This window comes from Antedon bifida, chromosome 9, assembly GCF_963402885.1.
Source record: "Antedon bifida chromosome 9, ecAntBifi1.1, whole genome shotgun sequence".
In the NCBI taxonomy this organism is placed as follows: Eukaryota; Metazoa; Echinodermata; class Crinoidea; order Comatulida; family Antedonidae; genus Antedon; species Antedon bifida.
In genome coordinates, this window is record NC_136234.1 from 8,932,176 (window position 1) to 8,954,595 (window position 22,420).

At 38.3% G+C, this 22,420-nt stretch overlaps 5 protein-coding genes across 5 annotated transcripts; 2 read left to right on the plus strand and 3 right to left on the minus strand.

Annotated features, from left to right (window-relative positions):
- Window positions 1–196: 196 nt before the first annotated feature.
- On the minus strand, window positions 197–1,145 carry LOC144852909 (uncharacterized). Its single transcript, XM_078710969.1, has one exon. It carries the CDS (start codon window positions 1,118–1,120, stop codon window positions 197–199), a length of 924 nt encoding a protein of 307 aa, XP_078567095.1. The 5' UTR covers window positions 1,121–1,145.
- A 753-nt stretch (window positions 1,146–1,898) lies between these two features.
- On the plus strand, window positions 1,899–2,414 carry LOC144852910 (uncharacterized). The gene has a single exon (XM_078710970.1). It carries the CDS (start codon window positions 1,899–1,901, stop codon window positions 2,412–2,414), a length of 516 nt encoding a protein of 171 aa, XP_078567096.1.
- A 325-nt stretch (window positions 2,415–2,739) lies between these two features.
- LOC144852911 (uncharacterized) lies at window positions 2,740–3,688 on the minus strand. The gene has a single exon (XM_078710971.1). It carries the CDS (start codon window positions 3,661–3,663, stop codon window positions 2,740–2,742), a length of 924 nt encoding a protein of 307 aa, XP_078567097.1. The 5' UTR covers window positions 3,664–3,688.
- A 753-nt stretch (window positions 3,689–4,441) lies between these two features.
- LOC144852912 (uncharacterized) lies at window positions 4,442–5,233 on the plus strand. The gene has a single exon (XM_078710972.1). The coding sequence runs from the start codon at window positions 4,442–4,444 to the stop codon at window positions 5,231–5,233; it is 792 nt and encodes a 263-aa protein (XP_078567098.1).
- Window positions 5,234–10,151: 4,918 nt separating this feature from the next.
- Window positions 10,152–11,037, minus strand: LOC144852913 (uncharacterized). Its single transcript, XM_078710973.1, has 2 exons — window positions 10,465–11,037; window positions 10,152–10,157 (listed from the first exon to the last, which is right to left on the minus strand). The coding sequence occupies exons 1-2, from the start codon at window positions 11,035–11,037 to the stop codon at window positions 10,152–10,154; spliced, it is 579 nt and encodes a 192-aa protein (XP_078567099.1).
- Between the last annotated feature and the right edge of the window lie 11,383 nt (window positions 11,038–22,420).

Here is a 22,420-nt window from a genome sequence, read left to right on the forward strand (position 1 = left end):
CATCGTATTAAAAACATTTTTCCAATAAATGGTCCAGCACAGTCGATATTTAATCGTGACCATGGTCTATTTGGCCAATTCCATGGGTGCAATGGTGCTTTAGGTGGTAAAGTTTGATTGGATTGGCATGTATCGCACTGCTTTGATATGTCTTTGTCCATATTAGGCCACCATAACGAATCCCGAGCAAAACTTTTCATTCTGACAATTCCAGTATGACCGTCATGTGTAAATATCTGTCCGTGTGCGTGGGTTTGCGATATACTTTGTGGGACAGAGTGCCCTCAGGTTCCTTTGTGACAAATACGTCAAGAAATGGTAAACTGTGGTCGTTTTCCTCTTCCATGGTGAATGCTATGTTACAGTGTTGAGAGTTGAGGTGTATTAGAAAACTATCTAAGTCCACCTTGTTGTGCTGCCAGATGATAAAAGTGTCGTCAACATATCGAAGCCATAGTTTTGGGCGCTTGTTGGCGGAGTAGAGTGCTAGATGTTCGAGCTCCTCCAGAAAGATGTTGGCAATGACCGGGGATAAAGGAGATCCCATAGCCGTGCCTTCAGTTTGTTCAAAGAATTGGTCTCGCCACTTGAAGTTGGTAGATGTTAGACATAGTAGAAGTAACTCATGGATTTCTTCTGCAGAAAGTGCGGTCCTCTGTTGGAGTTTAGGGTCAGCTTGCAGTCGATGTTTGACTATAGTGCAAGCTTCCCTAACTGGAACATTGGTGAATAAAGACTTGATGTCAAAGCTGATCAGCTTGTCTGTTGGTTCCAGGTAGACGTCCTTGATGATTTCCACGAAATGCTGGGAATTCTTCACATGATGACCTGTTAGTCCTACCAGTGGATACAATATCTTGGCTAGATGTTTTGCCAGGTTGTACGTTGGTGAGCCTCTGGAAGAGACAATAGGACGTAGTGGTATGTCCTGCTTATGGATCTTAGGTTGCCCAAATAGTCTGGGACAAGTTGTTGCTGATGGTCGAAGTTGGTGGTAGGTAGACTTGGGTAGAGCTTCAGAGCGATGTAGTTGTAGAAGTTTAGCTGCGATCTTCCTCTCGATGGATTGAGTTGGATCTTTCTTGATTTTCCTATACGTAGGAGTGTTCAAGAGCTGCATAATCTTCTTGTACTCTGTAACGTTCATGATGACGGTGGCATTCCCCTTGTCTGCTGGTAGGATGTGGATTGTTGAGTCTGCTCGGAGAGTTTTGAGAGCATCTCGTTCTTCCTTGGTGATGTTGGATTTCGGTTTGGTGTCCTGGCGTAACAGTTGAGAGATCTGCATGCGGATGCTGTCTGATGAAGTTTTGTCAAGACCTGTCAAAGTAGGTTCGATTCGTTGGATGATCTCTTCCTTCGGTATAGTTGAAGGTGCCGTAGCAAAGTTTAAGCCAAGTACGAGAACTGATCTCTCGGATTGTGACAAGTCACGACTGCTTAGGTTCACTACAGTCTTGGCGTTAAACTGAGTACGGCTAAGAGTTGGTGTTTTCTCCCTTTGGTTGTTGTTTGCAAGACGATTTAATTTCTTGATTTGCTTCTTGCGAGTGGTCTCGAAGGTGAACTGGCCAGACTTGTGGGACCATTTGTTCACCTTGTCGTAGTCTCCTCGTTGTAAAGCTGTGTCTAATCTGTGACGAACCTCCTCCAAGTTCCTCTCGGTAAAGTTGTTTGAACAAACTGAAGGCACGGCTATGGGATCTCCTTTATCCCCGGTCATTGCCAACATCTTTCTGGAGGAGCTCGAACATCTAGCACTCTACTCCACCAACAAGCGCCCAAAACTATGGCTTCGATATGTTGACGACACTTTTATCATCTGGCAGCACAACAAGGTGGACTTAGATAGTTTTCTAATACACCTCAACTCTCAACACTGTAACATAGCATTCACCATGGAAGAGGAAAACGACCACAGTTTACCATTTCTTGACGTATTTGTCACAAAGGAACCTGAGGGCACTCTGTCCCACAAAGTATATCGCAAACCCACGCACACGGACAGATATTTACACAAGCGATCTTTCCACCATCCGTCAACGAAGAAATCAGTTTGTAAAACTCTTATCAAAAGAGCGCACACCATCAGCGACAAGAAGTGTCTCCGACAAGAAATACATCATGTCAACAAAGCATTGGAACTCAATGGTTACAACAGGAAGGACTTCAAGTCATCGTCAACCAACAACAACGATCCTGTAGAGTTCAGAAAGTCTGTATGTTTACCATATTTGGGACAGCTTTCTCATCGTATCCAGCGAGTACTACAAAACGCCGACATAAAAGTATTTCATAGTGCAGTCAACAAGTTGTCACAGTGTCTTCAAACACACAAGGACAAACCAGCTAAACACAATCAACCTGGTGTATACTGCATCCCATTACGAATGTATGAAATTCATCACTGGTGAAACATGTTCCATTGTCGGATACTATTTTATCTGGCAATCCATGCGATGCAAATATAAGCCTGAGCTTATCCACTGTGGTATTTGTCGTTGAGGAATTTACCGGAATTACCTCAAGCCATTTTGAGTATGCATCGTATTAAAAACATTTTTCCAATAAATGGTCCAGCACAGTCGATATTTAATCGTGACCATGGTCTATTTGGCCAATTCCATGGGTGCAATGGTGCTTTAGGTGGTAAAGTTTGATTGGATTGGCATGTATCGCACTGCTTTGATATGTCTTTGTCCATATTAGGCCACCATAACGAATCCCGAGCAAAACTTTTCATTCTGACAATTCCAGTATGACCGTCATGTGTAAATATCTGTCCGTGTGCGTGGGTTTGCGATATACTTTGTGGGACAGAGTGCCCTCAGGTTCCTTTGTGACAAATACGTCAAGAAATGGTAAACTGTGGTCGTTTTCCTCTTCCATGGTGAATGCTATGTTACAGTGTTGAGAGTTGAGGTGTATTAGAAAACTATCTAAGTCCACCTTGTTGTGCTGCCAGATGATAAAAGTGTCGTCAACATATCGAAGCCATAGTTTTGGGCGCTTGTTGGCGGAGTAGAGTGCTAGATGTTCGAGCTCCTCCAGAAAGATGTTGGCAATGACCGGGGATAAAGGAGATCCCATAGCCGTGCCTTCAGTTTGTTCAAAGAATTGGTCTCGCCACTTGAAGTTGGTAGATGTTAGACATAGTAGAAGTAACTCATGGATTTCTTCTGCAGAAAGTGCGGTCCTCTGTTGGAGTTTAGGGTCAGCTTGCAGTCGATGTTTGACTATAGTGCAAGCTTCCCTAACTGGAACATTGGTGAATAAAGACTTGATGTCAAAGCTGATCAGCTTGTCTGTTGGTTCCAGGTAGACGTCCTTGATGATTTCCACGAAATGCTGGGAATTCTTCACATGATGACCTGTTAGTCCTACCAGTGGATACAATATCTTGGCTAGATGTTTTGCCAGGTTGTACGTTGGTGAGCCTCTGGAAGAGACAATAGGACGTAGTGGTATGTCCTGCTTATGGATCTTAGGTTGCCCAAATAGTCTGGGACAAGTTGTTGCTGATGGTCGAAGTTGGTGGTAGGTAGACTTGGGTAGAGCTTCAGAGCGATGTAGTTGTAGAAGTTTAGCTGCGATCTTCCTCTCGATGGATTGAGTTGGATCTTTCTTGATTTTCCTATACGTAGGAGTGTTCAAGAGCTGCATAATCTTCTTGTACTCTGTAACGTTCATGATGACGGTGGCATTCCCCTTGTCTGCTGGTAGGATGTGGATTGTTGAGTCTGCTCGGAGAGTTTTGAGAGCATCTCGTTCTTCCTTGGTGATGTTGGATTTCGGTTTGGTGTCCTGGCGTAACAGTTGAGAGATCTGCATGCGGATGCTGTCTGATGAAGTTTTGTCAAGACCTGTCAAAGTAGGTTCGATTCGTTGGATGATCTCTTCCTTCGGTATAGTTGAAGGTGCCGTAGCAAAGTTTAAGCCAAGTACGAGAACTGATCTCTCGGATTGTGACAAGTCACGACTGCTTAGGTTCACTACAGTCTTGGCGTTAAACTGAGTACGGCTAAGAGTTGGTGTTTTCTCCCTTTGGTTGTTGTTTGCAAGACGATTTAATTTCTTGATTTGCTTCTTGCGAGTGGTCTCGAAGGTGAACTGGCCAGACTTGTGGGACCATTTGTTCACCTTGTCGTAGTCTCCTCGTTGTAAAGCTGTGTCTAATCTGTGACGAACCTCCTCCAAGTTCCTCTCGGTAAAGTTGTTTGAACAAACTGAAGGCACGGCTATGGGATCTCCTTTATCCCCGGTCATTGCCAACATCTTTCTGGAGGAGCTCGAACATCTAGCACTCTACTCCACCAACAAGCGCCCAAAACTATGGCTTCGATATGTTGACGACACTTTTATCATCTGGCAGCACAACAAGGTGGACTTAGATAGTTTTCTAATACACCTCAACTCTCAACACTGTAACATAGCATTCACCATGGAAGAGGAAAACGACCACAGTTTACCATTTCTTGACGTATTTGTCACAAAGGAACCTGAGGGCACTCTGTCCCACAAAGTATATCGCAAACCCACGCACACGGACAGATATTTACACAAGCGATCTTTCCACCATCCGTCAACGAAGAAATCAGTTTGTAAAACTCTTATCAAAAGAGCGCACACCATCAGCGACAAGAAGTGTCTCCGACAAGAAATACATCATGTCAACAAAGCATTGGAACTCAATGGTTACAACAGGAAGGACTTCAAGTCATCGTCAACCAACAACAACGATCCTGTAGAGTTCAGAAAGTCTGTATGTTTACCATATTTGGGACAGCTTTCTCATCGTATCCAGCGAGTACTACAAAACGCCGACATAAAAGTATTTCATAGTGCAGTCAACAAGTTGTCACAGTGTCTTCAAACACACAAGGACAAACCAGCTAAACACAATCAACCTGGTGTATACTGCATCCCATGTGAATGTGGAAAGGTATACATTGGGGAAACTGGACGCGACCTTCAAACCAGGCTTAAAGAACATCAAGGCCATGCCAGAAGAGGAGAGCAAGACAAATCATCAATAGTTATGCATTCTCACAAACAACAACACCGAGTTAATTGGAAAGATGCTGAACTAATTGCTACCGTTCCTTCTTGGCATTCCAGACGAACCAGGGAAGCTATTGAAATCTACAAACACAACACTGTTCATCAAGATATTGGATTTGTTATTAGTGACATTTGGCTATCTTTATTCAACAAGAATCTTCATCGACAGTAAACAATGCCATAGTTTCTGGCCAGTTTACATTTCACAACCCAGTCTGGACACATGGTCTTGTTTGGCCAGTCCACACCCAACTTTGAGACAATGCTATTGTTTTTAGCTTGCCTCACCCTGCTTTTCACACCTATCAGAAACAATGCTCTTCTATAGCAAGTTTCCATTCACTATTGTTCTTGAGAAACAATGCTCTGCTATAGCTAGTTTCAATCCCTCCCACTGTGTGAACTTGCCATTGTTTCTGGCTTTCACACCAGTCCCACCCTTCCCACTTATATTCCAAGTTTCCTGGACTTTCTGCATTCTCACTCCTGAGGACGATCAAAGTATATTGATCGAAACGTCGAGAAACTCAACAGTTCTTTTCAGAACTAATACACGTGGTGTACCGCAAACTTTATATCAACATTCGATTTCGCCATGCAAACCTTCAAACAATACATAAAAACACACTTACGCTTTTTTAGACGAAGTCCAGCATCTGCCAGTCGCTTTAGGACGGTTTCAAGAGTTTCGAAATGCTCAAAGTCATTCTTTCCTGTAATTAATATATCGTCCAGGTATACTGTAACACCTTTAACTCCTTGTAATAGTCCTTCCATGACATGCTGGAAAATCGCTGGTGCTGAAGAGACTCCAAACGGCAACTGTGTATATTGTAAAGTCTCTTTTGAGTGTTGATTACAACATATTTTCGAGAATCTTTATCCAAGAGTAATTGTTGGTACGCTTGTGACATATGTCCAATTTAGTAAATTTTTCTTCGGGGCAAAGGATACTGATCAACTTTGGCTGCTTTATTTACAGTAATTTTGTAGTCACCACAGATCCTAATGGTAGATTTATCTGCCTTAAGTACCGGAACTATTGGTGCAGCCCAGTCTGAAAACTGTATAGGTTCAATAATGCCTTCTCGTTGTAAGCGATCAAGTTAGTCATCTACTTTCTGTCGCAAAGCATACGGAACATTTCTGGCTTTGCAAAATTTTGGCATTGTCTCTTTATCAACATACATTTTTGCTTCATTACCCTTAAGGGTACCTAGTTCATTTTTAAATATTTCTTGGTATTTACCAAGCAGTGAACTTAAATCTAATTGGTTTATTACCTTGATTTGTTGCCAGTCCAACTTTATAAACTGAAGCCAGTCTCGACCAATTAGGGTAGGTCCATCTGTTCGCACAATCGTTAACGGTAATATTGTAGTAGTACTCTGGTATGTAACTTCAGCATTAATTTTACCCAAAACATCCATTATTTGTCCAGTGTACGTACGTAGCTTAACTGACGATGGTTCAAGTTTTCTTTCAGGCCATAATTGCCTAAATTTCGTCTGCGACATTATTGATACCGAGGCTCCTGTGTCAATTTCCATTTCAGTATCCAAACCATCTAACAGTATCTTAACTTTCATAGGTGGAGGACTAGACGTGGTCTTTATTCCAAATAATTCTTCATACATTTCTGTAGCTATGTTGCTTGGTTCATCGCTTGGCTCATCTGCCACAACATTTTTAACTGTTTGGGGCTTCCCCTTCTTTTTGCTAAGACAAACAGATTGAATGTGTCCTACCTTGTTACAATAATGGCAAGCTGTTTGCTTAAAATAACATTTGTCTGGCAAATGGTTATTCTTTCCACAGCGAAAACATGGTTTCGACTTCTTATTTGTATTTGACATAACTAGTTTTTATGGCTTCATAAGATTATGTTAACACAATATATGTGCATAAATTGCAATTTTATAGCATAATTATCGAATTTTAAAAAGTGGACATTTTTGCCATTTTTCGAAATAATTCCTTTTTTCCCCTGCATTGAAATTTTCGAAAAATGGCAAAATTTCGACCCTTTTATTTGTTTACATAACTAGTTACTATGGCTCTATAAGATGATGTTAACACAATATATATACATAAATGACAATATAATAGCATAATTATTGGATATCAAAAAGTGAACATTTGCAAATTTTTGAAAAATTCCTTCGGTCCCCAGCAGTGAAATTTTCGAAAAATGGCCAAATACTTACCCTTTTATTTTTTGACTTAACTAGTTTTTATGTCTCCATAAGATGATGTTAACACAATATATGTGCATAAATTGCAATATTATAGCATACTTATTGAATTTTAAAAAGAAGAAAATTTGGCAATTTTTCTAAAAAATTCCTTTGGTCCCCCACAGTGAATTTTTCGAAAAATGTCAAAATTTAGACCTTTTTATTTTTTTAGTTACTATGGCTTTATAAGATGATGTTCCTATAATATATGTGCATAAATGGCAATATTATAGCATAATTCTTGAAGTTTAAAAAGTGGAAATTTTGGACATTTTTTTAACAATTCCGTAAATTTTGACTTCTTTTTGTAAGCAATTTTGTTTACATTTTCAACTGCAGCTGCAGAGGTTGGCTGCGCCAGATCTCTTACATTTCTTGTTGCAGTTTCGATGCTAGTTGCAATTTCAACAGCTTTTTCCAGTGTCAGTGCTTTTTCTGCCAAAAGACCAAATTCCGTGATTACGGACGCCAAAAACTAGATGATCTCGTAACATTGTATTGAGCGAGGCTCCAAAGTTACAGAATTCTGCCATCGATCGAAGCGATGCCATAAATTCAGGCACTGTTTCATTATCACGTCGAAAGCGTGAGTTGAATTTGTATCGCTGTACAATTTCACTAGGCACATGGACTGTGATGCCCATTCATAGCTGTTACCAGCTCATCGAATGTTTTATCCTTGGGTTTTTCTGGTGTAACCAAATTTCGTAAAAGCTTATAAGATGATGGGCCAATAACTGTTAACAGTGTTGCTTGTTTCTTCTCCTCTGTAGTAATTTCTTTTGCCTTGAAATACAAGTTACTTACTTACTTATTTGTTTTCATAGCTATCCCCAATATTGGGGACATTTCGCCGTCATTGACATTATGTTGACATAGCACAACTTTTCTTAATTTTATGAGAGACGTTAATTTTGATGAGAAGGTCATGGAACACTAATTAATTTTAAAAACAACTAAAAACCTGGGACCTGTAACCCTGACGGGTACTCTCCCTCCGGGTCAAAGGGATCCCGAAACTCATCGGTGGGCAGGGGCGCTCATCTCCCTGTTCAGGACTATTCCTGATGATTACCCAACCTATTTACATTTAAAATTAAAATTAAACATCAAGACATAACTTAATCAACTTAATGACTACTGGACATAGTAGTTAGTGTCTTCTATAAAAGATGCTGGAAGCACTTCCTTATATAGTCTTCTCGGTCTAGTTGACTAGCGTTTATAGTTCTCTGAAGTATACTTGGGCTCGGTCTTCCTATCAATTTACTTTTTTGGTCATAAAATGTAAGAACTTCGCAGGGATCATAGTTCTGTCTCCGAATACAGTGTGAAATCCAGTTAGATTGCTGTTGTTGGTAGAATATCGTGTTGGTTATTGCGTAGAGCCTCTGGTTATTGACAACGTACCGCCAATCAGTTTCCTGTTGTTCTTCTTCTTCCTCAGACTCTAGTCTAAAGTCTAAACGCTCAACAAACTGTGACCAATCTTCCCTTCCTTCAATAAATTCTTCAATTTTGCCAATAAGGGCCATTCTCGTCGCCACTGTAGTGTAATGTACCGATTTACAATACAAATAAGTTAGAGAGAGACAAGTTCTGTTATAGTTGAAAGCTAGCACTGAAGTGTTTATTCTTTATTCTACATTTACTATATATTATAATAACAATATCGGTAATGGGTAATTAATCTGTCAAGGTGGAATGTTTAGTGGTCTAAGCAGAGGGTCTACTTTAGCCATTAGTGACCATTAAGTAGCCAGGGTTATATAGAAGTGGGTTAACATAATATATATGGTAACAGGTGAAGGAAGTTTAAATAATTGGTAGCAAGTAATATTAATCAAGTTCAATACATTACTCTTTTCATTTAATCTTAACAGTAAAGTTAATCTTTCTGATTGCGTGGAGATGGATTGTGATGCATTTAAGAAAGCAATGATCAGAGATGAAGATGGTGGAATTCTAGGAGGATCACGGCCTGGTTATGTTATTCCTGATTCTCCATACGAGTGGGATAGAGATCCGAGACGTGGACTTAAAATTCCTTATGATGAAAAATGTCCACATAAAGGTTGGTTGTCTGCTTTAATGTTGAATTTTAGCTTTTGTAAACTGTGATTCTTCCCTAAATCTTTCCTCCTATTAAAGTTGCACTCTTGAAACAAGACCAGTCCATTCACCGAGACTGGGCACGCAATTTTATTGTGGCATCCCTTTTTTGAGGAGTAGGAGAATCACTGTGTTGTAGCTGTGATCTTTTATATAATCTGCTCTTTTCATTAAGGTATCATTGGTACAGAAGACTGCATATGGCATGAATCTTGGCAGGCTTTTGAATGCTATGACTATGATTACGCTATGTTGATTATTGAAAGTCTTGATCCTGACACAGAATTACGACGTCTTCACCAATCGTCATTGGGTCTAACGGTTATGTTGATTTGATCAATGGACCACAAGATCACGGCTGGTGTCATGGGTACACATGTCAAGAGCGCATCAGCACATTTATGTCTATCGTTGCAATTGGAGAGACTTGTGAGATGTATATGAGAGTTCAACGAATCCTCAAACGTTATGACTTCATTTCCTGAACACAGCTCCAGATCAGAAAATAGTTGTCGGAATCTGGTATGGCAATCCTCAACGCTTAGATGTGTACCATCAAGGTCACTATGTCATGTCAAATAACGGGCAGCTGGATGGAGATATGTTCATATACAATACAATACAATACAATACAAATCTTTCTTTATTCTGGAATAGCTCTTTCAAAACACAAGTACTGGTCTCCCAAGAGGTCCAGATTTGGAAAAAAAAAATACAAGAAAAATAAAAGTAAAAGCTATATTAAAACTATGTACAATAGAAGTTATACAAGATGTTTAAATTCAACTTGACTAAGTGTCTCATAATTTTTACGGATATGTACAGGAAGATTATTCCATAAGGTTGATGCTCTATAGTTAAACATTCTCTTTCCATAAATATCATCTACTTTCTGTCGCAAAGCATACGGAACATTTCTGGCTTTGCAAAATTTTGGCATTGTCTCTTTATCAACATACATTTTTGCTTCATTACCCTTAAGGGTACCTAGTTCATTTTTAAATATTTCTTGGTATTTACCAAGCAGTGAACTTAAATCTAATTGGTTTATTACCTTGATTTGTTGCCAGTCCAACTTTATAAACTGAAGCCAGTCTCGACCAATTAGGGTAGGTCCATCTGTTCGCACAATCGTTAACGGTAATATTGTAGTAGTACTCTGGTATGTAACTTCAGCATTAATTTTACCCAAAACATCCATTATTTGTCCAGTGTACGTACGTAGCTTAACTGACGATGGTTCAAGTTTTCTTTCAGGCCATAATTGCCTAAATTTCGTCTGCGACATTATTGATACCGAGGCTCCTGTGTCAATTTCCATTTCAGTATCCAAACCATCTAACAGTATCTTAACTTTCATAGGTGGAGGACTAGACGTGGTCTTTATTCCAAATAATTCTTCATACATTTCTGTAGCTATGTTGCTTGGTTCATCGCTTGGCTCATCTGCCACAACATTTTTAACTGTTTGGGGCTTCCCCTTCTTTTTGCTAAGACAAACAGATTGAATGTGTCCTACCTTGTTACAATAATGGCAAGCTGTTTGCTTAAAATAACATTTGTCTGGCAAATGGTTATTCTTTCCACAGCGAAAACATGGTTTCGACTTCTTATTTGTATTTGACATAACTAGTTTTTATGGCTTCATAAGATTATGTTAACACAATATATGTGCATAAATTGCAATTTTATAGCATAATTATCGAATTTTAAAAAGTGGACATTTTTGCCATTTTTCGAAATAATTCCTTTTTTCCCCTGCATTGAAATTTTCGAAAAATGGCAAAATTTCGACCCTTTTATTTGTTTACATAACTAGTTACTATGGCTCTATAAGATGATGTTAACACAATATATATACATAAATGACAATATAATAGCATAATTATTGGATATCAAAAAGTGAACATTTGCAAATTTTCGAAAAATTCCTTCGGTCCCCAGCAGTGAAATTTTCGAAAAATGGCCAAATACTTACCCTTTTATTTTTTGACTTAACTAGTTTTTATGTCTCCATAAGATGATGTTAACACAATATATGTGCATAAATTGCAATATTATAGCATACTTATTGAATTTTAAAAAGAAGAAAATTTGGCAATTTTTCTAAAAAAATTCCTTTGGTCCCCCGCAGTGAATTTTTCGAAAAATGTCAAAATTTAGACCTTTTTATTTTTTTAGTTACTATGGCTTTATAAGATGATGTTCCTATAATATATGTGCATAAATGGCAATATTATAGCATAATTCTTGAAGTTTAAAAAGTGGAAATTTTGGACATTTTTTTAACAATTCCGTAAATTTTGACTTCTTTTTGTAAGCAATTTTGTTTACATTTTCAACTGCAGCTGCAGAGGTTGGCTGCGCCAGATCTCTTACATTTCTTGTTGCAGTTTCGATGCTAGTTGCAATTTCAACAGCTTTTTCCAGTGTCAGTGCTTTTTCTGCCAAAAGACCAAATTCCGTGATTACGGACGCCAAAAACTAGATGATCTCGTAACATTGTATTGAGCGAGGCTCCAAAGTTACAGAATTCTGCCATCGATCGAAGCGATGCCATAAATTCAGGCACTGTTTCATTATCACGTCGAAAGCGTGAGTTGAATTTGTATCGCTGTACAATTTCACTAGGCACATGGACTGTGATGCCCATTCATAGCTGTTACCAGCTCATCGAATGTTTTATCCTTAGGTTTTTCTGGTGTAACCAAATTTCGTAAAAGCTTATAAGATGATGGGCCAATAACTGTTAACAGTGTTGCTTGTTTCTTCTCCTCTGTAGTAATTTCTTTTGCCTTGAAATACAAGTTACTTACTTACTTATTTGTTTTCATAGCTATCCCCAATATTGGGGACATTTCGCCGTCATTGACATTATGTTGACATAGCACAACTTTTCTTAATTTTATGAGAGACGTTAATTTTGATGAGAAGGTCATGGAACACTAATTAATTTTAAAAACAACTAAAAACCTGGGACCTGTAACCCTGACGGGTACTCTCCCTCCGGGTCAAAGGGATCCCGAAACTCATCGGTGGGCAGGGGCGCTCATCTCCCTGTTCAGGACTATTCCTGATGATTACCCAACCTATTTACATTTAAAATTAAAATTAAACATCAAGACATAACTTAATCAACTTAATGACTACTGGACATAGTAGTTATTGTCTTCTATAAAAGATGCTGGAAGCACTTCCTTATATAGTCTTCTCGGTCTAGTTGACTAGCGTTTATAGTTCTCTGAAGTATACTTGGGCTCGGTCTTCCTATCAATTTACTTTTTTGGTCATAAAATGTAAGAACTTCGCAGGGATCATAGTTCTGTCTCCGAATACAGTGTGAAATCCAGTTAGATTGCTGTTGTTGGTAGAATATCGTGTTGGTTATTGCGTAGAGCCTCTGGTTATTGACAACGTACCGCCAATCAGTTTCCTGTTGTTCTTCTTCTTCCTCAGACTCTAGTCTAAAGTCTAAACGCTCAACAAACTGTGACCAATCTTCCCTTCCTTCAATAAATTCTTCAATTTTGCCAATAAGGGCCATTCTCGTCGCCACTGTAGTGTAATGTACCGATTTACAATACAAATAAGTTAGAGAGAGACAAGTTCTGTTATAGTTGAAAGCTAGCACTAAAGTGTTTATTCTTTATTCTACATTTACTATATATTATAATAACAATATCGGTAATGGGTAATTAATCTGTCAAGGTGGAATGTTTAGTGGTCTAAGCAGAGGGTCTACTTTAGCCATTAGTGACCATTAAGTAGCCAGGGTTATATAGAAGTGGGTTAACATAATATATATGGTAACAGGTGAAGGAAGTTTAAATAATTGGTAGCAAGTAATATTAATCAAGTTCAATACATTACACTTTTCATTTAATCTTAACAGTAAAGTTAATCTTTCTGATTGCGTGGAGATGGATTGTGATGCATTTAAGAAAGCAATGATCAGAGATGAAGATGGTGGAATTCTAGGAGGATCACGGCCTGGTTATGTTATTCCTGATTCTCCATACGAGTGGGATAGAGATCCGAGACGTGGACTTAAAATTCCTTATGATGAAAAATGTCCACATAAAGGTTGGTTGTCTGCTTTAATGTTGAATTTTAGCTTTTGTAAACTGTGATTCTTCCCTAAATCTTTCCTCCTATTAAAGTTGCACTCTTGAAACAAGACCAGTCCATTCACCGAGACTGGGCACGCTATTTTATTGTGGCATCCCTTTTTTGAGGAGTAGGAGAATCACTGTGTTGTAGCTGTGATCTTTTATATAATCTGCTCTTTTCATTAAGGTATCATTGGTACAGAAGACTGCATATGGCATGAATCTTGGCAGGCTTTTGAATGCTATGACTATGATTACGCTATGTTGATTATTGAAAGTCTTGATCCTGACACAGAATTACGACGTCTTCACCAATCGTCATTGGGTCTAACGGTTATGTTGATTTGATCAATGGACCACAAGATCACGGCTGGTGTCATGGGTACACATGTCAAGAGCGCATCAGCACATTTATGTCTATCGTTGCAATTGGAGAGACTTGTGAGATGTATATGAGAGTTCAACGAATCCTCAAACGTTATGACTTCATTTCCTGAACACAGCTCCAGATCAGAAAATAGTTGTCGGAATCTGGTATGGCAATCCTCAACGCTTAGATGTGTACCATCAAGGTCACTATGTCATGTCAAATAACGGGCAGCTGGATGGAGATATGTTCATATACAATACAATACAATACAAATCTTTCTTTATTCTGGAATAGCTCTTTCAATACACAAGTACTGGTCTCCCAAGAGGTCCAGATTTGGAAAAAAAAAATACAAGAAAAATAAAAGTAAAAGCTATATTAAAACTATGTACAATAGAAGTTATACAAGATGTTTAAATTCAACTTGACTAAGTGTCTCATAATTTTTACGGATATGTACAGGAAGATTATTCCATAAGGTTGATGCTCTATAGTTAAACATTCTCTTTCCATAAATATTGTTCCATGCTGGAACATTTAGAGTTTTTGTTGATTGACTTCTTGTATTTTTTGGGTGAAAAGTGTCCATAAATTTGAATAGATTTGTTAAATAAGATGGTGCTAAACCCTGTAGGCATTTAAATAGCGGGTGTGTAGAAAGCGACGACCTCGAATTGGACGACCCCAACGACCCGGGCGACCTAGAATTGGACGACCCATTACACGAAACCGACGACCCCTATAGCCTAGCCTAGCCTAGGCCTAAGTGTGGTATTAACATCCCGAAGCCGAACATAGCCAAAGATCTTTAAACCATACCTTATATAATACTCGCAAGCAAGCAATTGGTTGAAAAAATACAGAAATATCGCCATTTGATACTGAATGTGTCGACACGAACAAACGAACATATATGCTGGAACGCCAAGAGTGCATCATTAAAACTGCATTTGACTCGATTGGCACACGAAATATCATAAACATGGCAAACCGGGTCGTTGGGGTCGTCCAATTCGAGGTCGTCGCTTTCTACACACCCTTAGCTGACTAGGCCTATGCAACTAGTTTTTAAAATTGGTACCAACTCACCTCACGCCCAGCCAGGCGGCAAAGGCCGCATCACTTAGACCTAGGCTAGGCCTTCTAGGCCTAGAATAGAAGACACCGACAACAAATTAAAAGACATGCCTCTAGGACCTAGAAATTATTTATAAATTTGGTGAAACAGAATTTAACCATTTAATTATTTTGTTTTATATAAATTGTAGCCTTAAGGATTGACAGAAAATAAACTTAGATAGGGGTCAATCGGTTGATTTTACTTCCCTCTTTTTAGTGTAAAATGGCATTAAGGGTAATATAATAAATTCCCCTTAGCACAGCGATTGTGGTATGAAAACGTTAAGGGGAAAGACAAAAGGGGTTATATCTGCCATTTTACCTACAAAATAAAAAAAAAAGTTTGTATCGTAATTGGAATCATTAACATATATGTTGAAACGCAAAAAAGAATATATTTAGCCGATATTTTGGTTTAAAACGGTTGTTTTCCTTACTTTCCCCTTAACTTAAGGTCAGCATTTACACACTTTCCCCGGCGCCTTCTAATGTACTTATTATTATTATTATTATTACTATTATTTATGCCAAAAACCAGTTACAAACATACAAAAACACTGAAACTAAGGGAGTAGGCAGGAACTTAAAAGTGAACCTAATCACTATAACAAGAGTTCAGGTCCCGTACTCCCAAAGTAACAACAATGATATATAATAAACTATCTATAGAAATTTATATTACAAATAGACGAATCAACATTGTCAATATAAAACAAAGAGATAAAATACTTAAAATCGATTCAACAAAGTCAATATAATACATGTGAATTTAAAAATGTTGGAAAACCGTCTAAAATTAAAGAATTTTTAATCATTTCCGGTAACTCTTCCCATAACCTAGGGAATATGTTAATAGCGGAATGATGAAGACAATTGGTTCGAGCATAGTGATGAATGAACTTGAGTGGTCAAGGTGACGGCCATTAACAACTACAGATTGAAGAACACTACTACAATCAACCGTTCCAATAAGTGATTTACAAACAAAGGATAACAGAAGATAATTTCTTCGATTAGATAGTGTAGGCCAATTGAGACGTTCTTCGTATTCCATTTCACCTCTTCTTTGTTTAAGGACTGCCTCGATACGTTCCGTAAGTTTTTTGGTTCGAGGCAACCACGCAGGAACACCATATAAGGATGGGGACAATGAGAGCTTTATAGAGCGAGAAAATAGCTGAAGGGGATGATCCTCCTGCAATAGTAGTAATAAAACCCAACATTCGATTTGAACGAGAAATAATTAAGTGTACATGGTCATCCCAAGTAAGTTCACTATTAATCGTAACCCCCAGATGACAGTGACTAGATACGGATTTAATAGGCAAATCATTTATACGATAAACAGGTCTATACTCTTTCCTTGATCTTGTAATGTGGAGAACCTTGGTTTTATTTAAGTTAAGCTCCATTTCATTTAGATAACACCAAGAGGAAAGCCTGATCAGATCACACTGAAGAACAACTTCATCGTCTACTGCAAATATATTTCTATAAATTATCGTATCATCGGCAAACAATGCACATGAGGAGATAATAGATGAGGGAAGGTCATTTATAAACAAGTTAAAAATAAGGGGTCCAAGTACGCTGCCCTGTGGTATGCCAGAGGTAACTGGGGATGATGGGCTAATGGATCCTTGATACAAGACTCTTTGGGAACGTCCAAATAGAAATGAAATGATCCATTTCCAGACATTGCCTCTGATATTGAAGTGACTAGCCAGCTTCTTTAAAATAATATGGTGAGGCAGTTTATCAAACGCTTTGGCGTAGTCGAGAAAGATAACATCAATTCTGGGGGCTTTAACTTTATCCAGCGAAGATGCCCATGTATGAGTTAGGTTGGTAAGTTGGGAAACACAGGAACGGGAGGGAAAAAACCGTGCTGGGCTTCTGTAATTGGACAATTATAAGCAACGTGATCAGATATACTTGAAAACACTATTTTTTAAGCAGTTTCGAACATATGGTAAGGAATATTGGTCTGTAATTACAAATTGCATTTTTATCACCAGATTTAAATATAGGAGTGATATGGGACATTTTCCACTTAGCGGGGATTTCCCCCATACGCAGGGACAAGTTAAACAAATTATATAATGGTGGAGCAATAAATTCGGATGCAGATTTCAAATAAAAAATAGGTTTTAGTTTAGCACTGTGCGCTACTATACCCATTTGGTAGCACTAGCGCACAGTGTTAATAAATAGGATTAGTTTACCACTGTGCGCTACTATACCTATTTTGGTAGCACTAGCGCACAGTGATAATAAATATGTTTTAGTTTAGCACTGTGCGCTACTATACCCGTTTGGTAGCACTAGCGCACAATGTTAATATATAGGATTTAGTTTACCACTGTGCGCTACTATACCCTTTTTAGTAGCACAAGCGCACAGTGATAATTAATATGGTTTAGTTTACCACTGTGCGCTACTATACCCATTTTGGTAGCAGTAGCGCATAGTGATAATATATAGGATTTAGTTTACCACTGTGCGCTACTATACCCATTTGGTAGCACTAGTGCACAGTGTTAATAAATAGGATTAATTTTGCACTGTGCGCTACTATACCAATTTTGGTAGCACTAGCGCACAGTGTTAATAAATAGAATTTAGTTTTACACTGAGAGCTACTATACCCATTTGGTAGCACTAGCGCACAGTGTTAATACATAGGATTAGTTTACCATTGTGCGCTACTATACCCATTTTGGTAGCACTAGCGTACAGTGATAATGAATAGGTTTTAGTTTAGCACTGTGCGCTACCATACCCATTTAGTAGCACTAGCGCACAGTGATAATAAATATGTTTTAGTTTAATAAATAGAATATAGTTTACCACTGTGCGTTACTATATACACTTTGGTAGCACTAGCGCACAGTGATAATAAATATGTTTTAGTTTAGCATTGTGCGCTACTATACCCATTTTGGTAGCACAGGAGCACATAAATAATAAATAAGGTTTAGTTTACCTTTGTGCGCTACTATACCCGTTTGGTAGCACTAGCGCACAGTGTTAATATACAGGATTTAGTTTACCACTGCGCGCTACTATACCCATTTTGGTAGTAATTGCGCACAGTGATAATAAATAGGATTTAGTTTAGCACTGTGCGCTACTATACTCATTTGGTAGAACTAGCGCACAGTGTTAATAAATATGATTTTTTTTTTTTTTTTTTTACACTGATAATAAATAGGATTTAGTTTAGCACTGTGCGCTACTATACCCATTTGGTAGCACTAGCGCACAGTGTTAATAAATAGGATTAGTTTTAGCACTGTGCGCTACTATACCCATTTTGGTAGCACAGGAGCACATAAATAATAGATAAGGTTTAGTTTACCTTTGTGCGCTACTATACCCGTTTGGTAGCACTAGCGCACAATGTTAATATATAGGATTTAGTTTACCACTGTGCGCTACTATACCCATTTTGGTAGTAATTGCGCACAGTGATAATAAATAGGATTTAGCTTAGCACTGTGCGCTACTACACTCATTTGGTAGCACTAGCGCACAGTGTTAATAAATATGAATAGTTTACCACTGTGCGCTACTATACGCATTTTGGTAGCACTGGCGCACATTGATAATAAATGGGATTTGGTTTACCACTATACGTTACTATACCCATTTTGTAGCACTAGCCCACAGTGTTAATAAATAGGATTAGTTTTAGCACTGTGCGCTACTATACCCATTTTGGTAGCACTAGCGCAAAGTGTTAATAAATATGATTAGTTTACCACTGTGCGCTACTATACGCATTTTGGTAGCACTGGCGCACATTGATAATAAATGGGATTTGGTTTACCACTATACGTTACTATACCCATTTGGTAGCACTAGCGCACAGTGTTAATAAATAGGATTAGTTTTAGCACTGTGCGCTACTATACCCATTTTGGTAGCACTAGCGCACAGTGATAATAAATAGGTTTTAGTTTAGCACTGTGCGCTACTATACCCATTAAGTGGCACTAGCGCACAGTGTTAATAAATATAATTTAGTTTACCACTGTGCGCTACTATACCCATTTGGTAGCACTAGCGCACAGTGTTAATAAATAGGATTAGTTTACCACTGTGTCCTACTATACCTATTTTGGTAGCACTAGCGCACAGTGATAATAAATATGTTTTAGTTTAGCACTGTGCGCTACTATACCCAGTTTGGTAGCACAGGAGCACATAAAAAATAAATAAGATTTAGTTTACCTTTGTGCGCTACTATACCCGTTTGGTAGCACTAGCGCACAGTGTTAATATATAGGATTTAGTTTACCACTGTGCGCTACTATACCCTTTTTAGTAGCACAAGCGCACAGTGATAATTAATATGGTTTAGTTTACCACTGTGCGCTACTATACCCATTTTGGTAGCAGTAGCGCATAGTGATAATATATAGGATTTAGTTTACCACTGTGCGCTACTATACCCATTTGGTAGCACTAGTGCACAGTGTTAATAAATAGGATTAATTTTGCACTGTGCGCTACTATACCAATTTTGGTAGCACTAGCGCACAGTGTTAATAAATAGAATTTAGTTTTACACTGAGAGCTACTATACCCATTTGGTAGCACTAGCGCACAGTGTTAATACATAGGATTAGTTTACCATTGTGCGCTACTATACCCATTTTGGTAGCACTAGCGTACAGTGATAATGAATAGGTTTTAGTTTAGCACTGTGCGCTACCATACCCATTTAGTAGCACTAGCGCACAGTGATAATAAATATGTTTTAGTTTAATAAATAGAATATAGTTTACCACTGTGCGTTACTATATACACTTTGGTAGCACTAGCGCACAGTGATAATATACAGGATTTAGTTTACCACTGCGCGCTACTATACCCATTTTGGTAGTAATTGCGCACAGTGATAATAAATAGGATTTAGTTTAGCACTGTGCGCTACTATACTCATTTGGTAGAACTAGCGCACAGTGTTAATAAATATGATTTTTTTTTTTTTTTTTTTTACACAGTGATAATAAATAGGATTTAGTTTAGCACTGTGCGCTACTTTACCCATTTGGTAGCACTAGCGCACAGTGTTAATAAATAGGATTAGTTTTAGCACTGTGCGCTACTATACCCATTTTGGTAGCACTAGCGCACAGTGATAATAAAAAGGTTTTAGTTTAGCACTGTGCGCTACTACTATACCCATTTAGTGGCACTAGCGCACAGTGTTAATAAATAGAATTCAGTTTACCACTGTGCGCTACTATACCCATTTGGTAGCACTAGCGCACAGTGTTAATTAATAGGATTAGTTTACCACTGTGCGCTACTATACCTATGTTGGTAGCACTAGCGCACAGTGATAATAAATATGTTTTAGTTTAGCACACTGTGCGCTACTATACCCAGTTTGGTAGCACAGGAACACATAAAAAATAAATAAGATTTAGTTTACCTTTGTGCGCTACTAAACCCGTTTGGTAGCACTAGCGCACAGTGTTAATATATAGGATTTAGTTTACCACTGTGCGTTACTATACCCTTTTTAGTAGCACAAGCGCACAGTGATAATTAATATGGTTTAGTTTACCAATGTGCGCTACTATACCCATTTTGGTAGCAGTAGCGCATAGTGATAATATATAGGATTTAGTTTACCACTGTGCGCTACTATACCCATTTGGTAGCACTAGTGCACAGTGTTAATAAATAGGATTAATTTTGCACTGTGCGCTACTATACCAATTTTGGTAGCAGTAGCGCATAGTGATAATATATAGGATTTTGTTTACCACTGTGCGCTACTACACTCATTTGGTAGCACTAGCGCACAGTGTTAATAAATATGAATAGTTTACCACTGTGCGCTACTATACGCATTTTGGTAGCACTGGCGCACATTGATAATAAATGGGTTTAGTTTTAGCACTGTGTGCTACTATACCCATTTTGGTAGCACTAGCGCAAAGTGTTAATAAATATGATTAGTTTACCACTCTGCGCTACTATACGCATTTTGGTAGCACTGGCGCACATTGATAATAAATGGGATTTGGTTTACCACTATACGTTACTATACCCATTTGGTAGCACTAGCGCACAGTGTTAATAAATAGGATTTGTTTTAGCACTGTGCGCTACTATACCCATTTTGGTAGCACTAGCGCACAGTGATAATAAATAGGTTTTAGTTTAGCACTGTGCGCTACTATACCCATTAAGTGGCACTAGCGCACAGTGTTAATAAATATAACTTAGTTTACCACTGTGCGCTACTATACCCATTTGGTAGCACTGGCGCACAGTGTTAATAAATAGGATTAGTTTACCACTGTGTCCTACTATACCTATTTTGGTAGCACTAGCGCACAGTGATAATAAATATGTTTTAGTTTAGCACTGTCCGGTACTATACCCAGTTTGGTAGCACAGGAGCACATAAAAAATAAATAAGATTTAGTTTACCTTTGTGCGCTACTATACCCGTTTGGTAGCACTAGCGCACAGTGTTAATATATAGGATTTAGTTTACCACTGTGCGCTACTATACCCTTTTTAGTAGCACAAGCGCACAGTGATAATTAATATGGTTTAGTTTACCACTGTCCGCTACTATACCCATTTTGGTAGCAGTAGCGCATAGTGATAATATATAGGATTTAGTTTACCACTGTGCGCTACTATACCCATTTGGTAGCACTAGTGCACAGTGTTAATAAATAGGATTAATTTTGCACTGTGCGCTACTATACCAATTTTGGTAGCACTAGCGCACAGTGTTAATAAATAGAATTTAGATTTACACTGAGAGCTACTATACCCATTTGGTAGCACTAGCGCACAGTGTTAATACATAGGATTAGTTTACCATTGTGCGCTACTATACCCATTTTGGTAGCACTAGCGTACAGTGATAATGAATAGGTTTTAGTTTAGCACTGTGCGCTACCATACCCATTTAGTAGCACTAGCGCACATTGTTAATAAATAGAATATAGTTTACCACTGTGCGTTACTATATACACTTTGGTAGCACTAGCGCACAGTGATAATAAATATGTTTTAGTTTAGCACTGTGCGCTATTATACCCATTTTGGTAGCACAGGAGCACATAAATAATAAATAAGGTTTAGTTTACCTTTGTGCGCTACTATACCCGTTTGGTAGCACTAGCGCACAGTGTTAATATACAGGATTTAGTTTACCACTGTGCGCTACTATACCCATTTTGGTAGTAATTGCGCACAGTGATAATAAATAGGATTTAGTTTAGCACTGTGCGCTACTATACTCATTTGGTAGCACTAGCGCACAGTGTTAATAAATATGATTAGTTTACCACTGTGCGCTACTATACGCATTTTGGTAGCACTGGTGCACATTGATAATAAATGGGATTTGGTTTACCACTATACGTTAC

What these genes read in the sequence shown, in the direction of transcription:
- LOC144852909 (XM_078710969.1), bottom strand. Translation starts at nt 1,120, where the DNA reads ATGCAGCTCTTGAACACTCCTACGTATAGGAAAATCAAGAAAGATCCA.
- LOC144852910 (XM_078710970.1), top strand. Translation starts at nt 1,899, where the DNA reads ATGGAAGAGGAAAACGACCACAGTTTACCATTTCTTGACGTATTTGTC.
- LOC144852911 (XM_078710971.1), bottom strand. Translation starts at nt 3,663, where the DNA reads ATGCAGCTCTTGAACACTCCTACGTATAGGAAAATCAAGAAAGATCCA.
- LOC144852912 (XM_078710972.1), top strand. Translation starts at nt 4,442, where the DNA reads ATGGAAGAGGAAAACGACCACAGTTTACCATTTCTTGACGTATTTGTC.
- LOC144852913 (XM_078710973.1), bottom strand. Translation starts at nt 11,037, where the DNA reads ATGTCAAATACAAATAAGAAGTCGAAACCATGTTTTCGCTGTGGAAAG.